Source organism: Phalaenopsis equestris, unplaced genomic scaffold (genome assembly GCF_001263595.1).
Source record: "Phalaenopsis equestris unplaced genomic scaffold, ASM126359v1 Scaffold000002, whole genome shotgun sequence".
NCBI lineage: Eukaryota > Viridiplantae > Streptophyta > Magnoliopsida > Asparagales > Orchidaceae > Phalaenopsis > Phalaenopsis equestris.
Genome location: NW_018164444.1, coordinates 20,495,700 through 20,503,140, shown reverse-complemented (window position 1 = coordinate 20,503,140; position 7,441 = coordinate 20,495,700). Strand labels below are relative to the sequence as shown.

General features: G+C 32.6%; 1 protein-coding gene across 2 annotated transcripts in view; it reads right to left on the bottom strand.

Moving 5' to 3' along the window:
• Positions 1-4,766: 4,766 nt before the first annotated feature.
• The window catches only part of LOC110026740 (ubiquitin receptor RAD23d-like), a 46,526-nt gene continuing 43,851 nt past the window's right edge, over positions 4,767-7,441 (bottom strand). For both annotated transcript variants that reach the window (XM_020727833.1, XM_020727843.1), the window contains exon 12: positions 4,767-5,143. In XM_020727833.1, the coding sequence (XP_020583492.1) occupies positions 5,027-5,143 (117 nt within the window). In that variant the 3' untranslated portion in view covers positions 4,767-5,026. The remainder of the gene's footprint in view (positions 5,144-7,441) is intronic.

Sequence of the window (7,441 nt, the reverse complement as noted above, 5' to 3'; positions counted from 1 at the left end):
ATATATATATATATATTTATTTATTTATTTATTTATTTATTTTGAGCTAAAATGCGCCGAATACGAGCGAACGAAGGGATGTTTGTGTTCGACTTGTTTACAATTCGAGCTTTAAAAACTTGTTCGTGTTTGGCTCGTTTGTTAACATAACGAGCCGAACATGAGTTGTTCGTGAACAACTAGTTTTTTTGACAGCCCTAATTAGAGTAGTATTTGGGTGATATTAGAGTGAAATTTGGATGAAATTGAGGTTATCTATTGTGTCTTCCCGCGCACATTGAACAAATGAACTTTATTAAAATATGTATGTTGTATATGGCTCAAATTTTAGGCATGAAATAATACATTGAACAACTGGAGCAAAATAGTCATGAAGAAAAACATTTCTTGAATAAAAATTGTTTATACATCTAAGAAACTAAACACTAAATGTCTTATTTACCTTAAAACTCCTTGAGTGCTAGTTTTTTTCCCATTGTTTCTCCCACTTTATCCCTTTGGCATCTCATGAGAACCCTAAAAATTATGTAATGAGTTTATGTGATTTCGGCTGATAAACGAAAAGCTTACTAGCTCAAAACCGAGAGAAGAAATCATCATAGCGAAGCTCCTTCGACCACCTCAGATGCTCGGGCAACGAAGAGACGATAGTCGATGGCGAAACAAAAACTGTATAACAAAAAACACAAATAAATGCGTGATATGGGTTCTTGAATAGTCTGATTTTTTCCATCAAATTTTAGGTTTGGTTTCGGGCTAGCTTCCGCCGCCGCCGCCGAAAAAGACCCTTTTTCACCTATTTATTTAATGTCATAAGATGGGTCCATCTAAACAAATAAATGTCTCGATATCACTAGAGTTCTGACGCAAAATTACGTCCGGACTCCAGATGTAATATATAGATGTTAGACATATGTAACAAGATTAGAATTTTATTTTAAAAAAAAAATAAAAATAAAAATAAAAAAGAGACCAGATTTAGAACAGGTCCTCCCCTTACTGTCCACATCCTCTAATTATCATTAATTAAATCCAAGGGCTGCTGCCATGAAGAAGCTAACAGCTGCGTCTCTTGAAAGTCTCTTAGTTTCCTCATTAAGTAAAAAAGCAAAGCTGGAACCCCATGAGACGCTGATCATACGCTGCAGGTTCATTTCACTTTCCTCCTTCACTCTCTCTTATAAATAAATCCATATATGTTCTCTTCATATATACGAAAAATTATTGCATACGGACACCGCATGCAGAGAACCGTAGGTGAGTATGTATTTCGGTGGGCCCCACTTTAAATTTTTTTTTTAAAAAAAAGAATTTGATTGCATCCTCACCGTAGATCACAGTGATCTAAGGTGTAGATCGGACACCGCATGCATCTCTGCATGCAGTGTCTGTATGCAATAATTTCTCGCATATATACATTTCCATCTCTTCAATTAATTACAATTTTTTTTTTATTTTTGCATTGATATCCGTATTGCAGTTACCCAAATTGATCTTCATGTACAGACAACTCTTTCTTTATTATTTATTGTTTATTATAAATAAGTATTTAAGCTTATTTTATTATTTTATGTAATATCTTAATAGAATATTTTTAATGTTATTGCTATTCATTTAGAAAGGTGGTGGGAGCTTATTTTGTATCCATGTGGGTTTGGATAACAAAGTTTTCGCGATTTGGCGTAGTTTTTTCACGGTTGTGCGGCATGAAAAAGTGATTCATCGCATTTGTTTTCCACGATGTGGGTGCGTTTGAATAAGCACGCCCTTATTTTTACGCAATCTGTAGTTTCACTTTGTTAAAATGAGGAAGGAGTCCTTGGTGATGGTAATAATAGCGCACGAGCTTCATCGTCTATATAAGCGATGCATTATAAATTCTTCTCTGGCAAGAGCTCGATCACTAGCATTTTTCTTTGCATTTCTTCATTCTTTGGTACCTTCTATCCTTATATTTATTTTATTGTTATGAAATTTCTTCCTATCTCTACTTTTTCTTGATGGGGGTTTGTTCTTTGCGGATAAGACTAGGGAAAAGAGTTGAGGATAATGAATTATGGAGGTCTATATTAGAGTCTAAAGGTCTTTATTTGAGTACATCTAAAATTGAGTACATGGAATGTAATTTTAATAATTGTAGATCTAGTGGTGGAGTTGTAACTATAGGCGATCAAATTATTAAAAGGTATAAATGTTTTGGATATCTCAGGTCTATTGTTCAAAATGATGGTGATATAGATGGGGATGTCATTAGTAGAATTCAAGTTTGTTGGTTGAAATAGAGGAATGCATGCGGCCTATCGTGTGATAGAAAAGTTCTTCTTAGGCTTAAAGAAAAATTTTATGAGTTAGTGGTGATACCTGTAATGTTTTATGGTGCAGAATGTTAGCCTTTAAAAGAGAAGCATAAAATTGAGTTAAGTGTTCTTGAGATGAGAATGCTTTAGTGGATGAGCCATACTACTGAAATCAGAAAATACATTTGATAAATTTTCATCCATACTACTGAAATCAGCATCACCATATGAAAGATGTCAACTAATGTAATAATGGAGAGCCATTGTAGTAATCATAATCTTCAAAAATTGATTTCTATGCCTACTAAAACATAATAGCTATAAAAAACTGACGTCTAATTAAATTAAAAGTACTAAGATATTTATAAAATCCATAACATCTTTAGAAATAATACTTCCCACAACAGTTCTGTCGTCACCTTTAGGAAAAGTATATCCACCCTAACAAGACTTCAAATATTTTTGTGTCTAGTTGGCTACTTAGACTTTATTTAGGACAATTTCTTAACTACTTTTGTTGTAAAAAATAAATTAAAGATAATGTTTCTTTGAATGACAACTTTCTCATATTTTGAGAAAAGTTATTTGAAACCCTACATAGATGAGAATGAGATTTTAAACTTAAAAGTAGAAATCTAAAAGTGCTCCAAACAAAGCCTTGGGATGCATCTGAGAGGGACAATTGTTAAATTTTTGTGAAAAAAAAATTAACTTTTTAAAGGCTATTAAGGGTGTTAGAAAATTATTTTTTTTTTCTTGAAATATTTGGACAATAGCTTCATAACAGCAAGCGTACAGTAGCAAACTTTTTAAAAGAAATAAAATAATAATCAAGTAAGATAGTGACTTGGAAAATAAAGCACCAACAAAACAGCTTCAAATAGTTGGAGACTTAACATTTTGGAACACATAAATTCTAACCTAAGCATTTTAAAAATTTTTTTTTTTATTTTAATTCACCATCTTTCGTGTTTTGGATCAGAATGTAAAATGAAATTTATTAATTATTGAATCGTTGAAGTACTTATAAAAAGTTTAGAAACAAAGCACATTAAGTCTCAGATCATGTTTGTGGTTATCATTAACTAACTCAATATTTTGATGCAAATAAAATGTATGATAAATGTTTGTAAAATCTGAAATATATTTAGAATTTCTTAAGTCATAAATAAGGATTGCATATCAATCAATATGCAACTCATTTTTATTTCAGAACTTAAAAAATAGAATGCAAGTATAATGTACTGCAAGATAGAATTTTGGTATGTGAGAAAATAAAAACTCGTTCTGATCTTGGACGCAGTCATTGGAATCCTAAAGCACCACCACGAACACTACCACGCGTGTGCCTGCATTGCGATAAGGCACCACCCGGTTGTGCCAGCAGCCAACTCCGACGTGTCAGCTTAGTTATCCTCATCAAGGTATCCACATTGATTTTTCAATGACTCATTAATAATAGCTCACAAGTTTCATTTACTTGATATTTGAATAATTTAATATTACTTTTGGGGAAGTAAAATATTCTAATTCAAATTTAAACTGAGTGATTACATAAAAAATAGAAAATTAATCAATAATTAAAAAACAAAGAAAGCCATAATTATTTGTAAATACTCCAAAGTTCAAGAAAATGAAAGAGTTAATTTCCAAACATTAATGATCAATCATCTTTGAAGACTTCTAGAGTTAAGGAGTTTTTACTTTGAACCTCATGATGGTCTTCATTTAGAACTTTATGATAAGCCTCCATATAACAATATATTATAATCTACATTACATTCTCTACTTCTAAAGAAATGAAATGAGCCACCAAATTTTAAAAACATTTACCTTCACAAGCTTTCTCCAAAACTAATGCTAAATCGATTTCGCTCAGCTTTACCCTAAACATGTCCCAAACACATAATAAGTCAGGAAATATCAGTCGAATAATTACTTGAATTAATATGGATGAAAGCTTGTGTGCCCAAAATCACTTTATAAAAACTAAAGTCTAATGGTCCGTTTGAGGCAGCTTATTTAGTGTGATGGCGTTTTGAAAACACACCTGGGCTATTTAGATAAACTGTGTTTTGACTGTTTGTGTGTTTTCACACCACACCTATCTAGGTGCAGTGACAACTTTTTGTCTGCGATTTGACTCTTTCAAAAAATAAAAATTTGTAATAGTCACCGTACCTAACTTATCTATAAATTATTTTTAATCAGCTTATCAACAGATTATTTTGCAGCTGCTGCCCCAAACAGACCCTGACGCATGAGATTTCATATACTATGTAGCAAAAATTGTGCTCATTTAATACTTAAAAAACAGATTTTGAATTATTTAATTACTAATTTTAGTTGCCATTTAGATGATAAGAGAGCTTAACAACAAATTAAATCGGTCCATGAAAACATGGGGATAGCCATCTAATAAGTCATTGTAAAGGTATCAAATACAAAATAAATGAATGAAAAATCACATCCCCGAAAAGAAAGCACAGCTAAATTAATCCCATGGAACGATGCACATAAAGGTAATTTATACACAAAATCATCCTCCCAAACCATAAACGGTGTATAAAACATTAATAATTTTAGAACACAGGAAAAGAGAAGAGGGTGGAAGAATTCCAAAGAGCGATCTAACGATCCGAGACTCCAGAACATAATTATCCACACGACACCACAAGACACGAATATTTGCATCCAGCAGTCGTTCAATACCTTTTTATTGTAGGCGATTAATCCTCAAACTCGTGCATGTGGTCCAAAAGGTAATTTGCAGCTAATTCCTCGTTCTTGTTGCAGGCAAAGAAAACCTCCAAAACAAGCGTTCGATTGAAGCCCATTGCTTCGAGCTGACATGAAAATTTTTCTTAGACAATTATCTGCGCTTATGGTACCAGAGAAGAGATGGAGAGGCATTTACATACATACCACACAATTCTTATGTATTAACATATCTAACACCTAAACTTTAATATTTACATTCCTAGCACTCAAATTTTTAACAGCGCATCATAAATACCACTTTCCTTAACTTTTTGGAGGTCATATGCATCTTTTTATGCATAGGTTTAGAAAAACAGGGAGTTATAAATGTAAATATTTAACTTTAGGTGTTAGATATGTAATTCCATAAAAAATGTAGTATTTATTTAAATTTCCCACAAAAAATTGCATGGCATAAACGAAAAGCAGCAAGAGAAAATCAGTCATGCTTCACCTCACCCAATGATTTTATCAAAACAGTATAAATGCAGGCATAAAATGATTGCAAATTAAATAGAAACCGTTCGGCTTTTCTGAATTATGTGGTTTTAAGGGTATTCATCTCCAAATTTTGGACATTATGGGTTCAATTTTCACCGGGCGTTGTTCTAGAAAAGGAATAAGGTGTTTAAAGGCAACATGGCGGTATTCTGAGTGCACTCACTAGACTCACTCTATAAGAAATCCTATGTAGACAATTCACTTTAAAACTTCTAAATACCAGCCATCCTTTGAAGAATTCAGCAGACAAGTCATAATGATAAGAAAAATTTAAATACGTAGCACACAATTCTGATGTATTTGCATGCCTCGCATCTAAACTTTCATATTTACATACATAGCATTTTGGTGCTTCTACACGTATGCATGAAAAGATGTACTTTTAAAAAGTGGTAATAGTGATATTTTTTGTCGGATATTAAAAATTTGAGTGCTAGTTCTGTAAATATGGACCTTTAGGTATGAGAAATGTAAATTAATAAAAATTGTGCACTAAGTATGCAAATGCCTCTAATAATAAACAGATAGCTGGTATAGCAAGCAAAGCAGTGTGGGAATGTGGGAGTTATATTTATGGACATGCTAGAATTACGTGGCCATCCAGGGACAATGGTTAAGGAACCATAACACTGCGTTGTTCCTACTGTTGCTATAAACTCAATGACAAGCAATCAAATCGTGAGGCTACGTTGAGATGATGGTCAGGTCATCAATAATATTAGTGTTTCCTGCACTATTGTATTCATCAGGGACTTAATCTTCCTTTAACTCTGTGTGTCCATAAAGCAATCTTCAACTCATATAATGCCTCATAAGCCGAGTCTTGAAAAGTATGCAAGTTTTCTAAATTGTGTTCAAGTCTATTAAATAAAGCAAATTTCTATGCGTTTCGACAACCATCCTTGAACTTTAAGTCAAAGAATGTTGTACATACTAAACTAAGACATTCAAACTTCCACTGCCTCCAAAAGCATGCAATATTTCTAAATGGGGTGCAACCAATTTTAAATCTAGCCAACATTTCAAAAATCAAATTCATCGTGATATTGTATGTAAGCTATTGCTAGTGTAGCCCTACCCCTATCTGTTAGGGTCATGTAACTTGTACTTCGAGTCCAACCATTTATAGCCTAAACTCAAAAGTCAGACAAGCCTTGAATTTCATGATAAGCAAATACACAATAAGTCTAAAACAACAAGATATTTCATTTTTATATTTGCATAGGGCCACCAATCTCTTATACAAAGAAAATTCATTTTACAATGAAACTCTCGATAATATCAAATTTGCAAAATACAAAAAATGAGTTCAACTTACAGAGCTCGATTCAATTTGTACAAAAAACACAGTTGATAAGGTCAGCAAGGCAATGAATTTTCAAAACAAATTTCAAAGCCATAACACGGATCCAATCCTCTGAAAGTACGAAGATAGAGCCAAGTCAACGAAGTCCACCAAAGTAATAAAATGAAATCATCAAAATACCTCAATGATAGTCGTGATAAATGTAAAGAAAACTTCAAGAAGCTCACAAATTCTATGCAAATCATTTTGGGCCCAAATTCAAATAAAAATACAAAAAATCAAAAATAGCAGGAGTGCTGTAGAAGTTAAGGCATTCAAATAAAATTCAATGCTTTTATGCTGTAAACAATAATCCATCTATCCTTCACAATAATTTATCAAAGGCGACTAGTTTAAATTTGACCTTAAATTACAAAAGGTCAATTTCATATCAGGTTCATATCGTTGATCATTCTCAAAAATCTCAAACCAAGGAGAATGTGACAGGTCATTCATCATGTATTTTTGCCATCAAATGACACTATTAAAAGAAATAGCTATAACTGCTACCCTCTAACTGGGAAGTTCATTGTAGCAT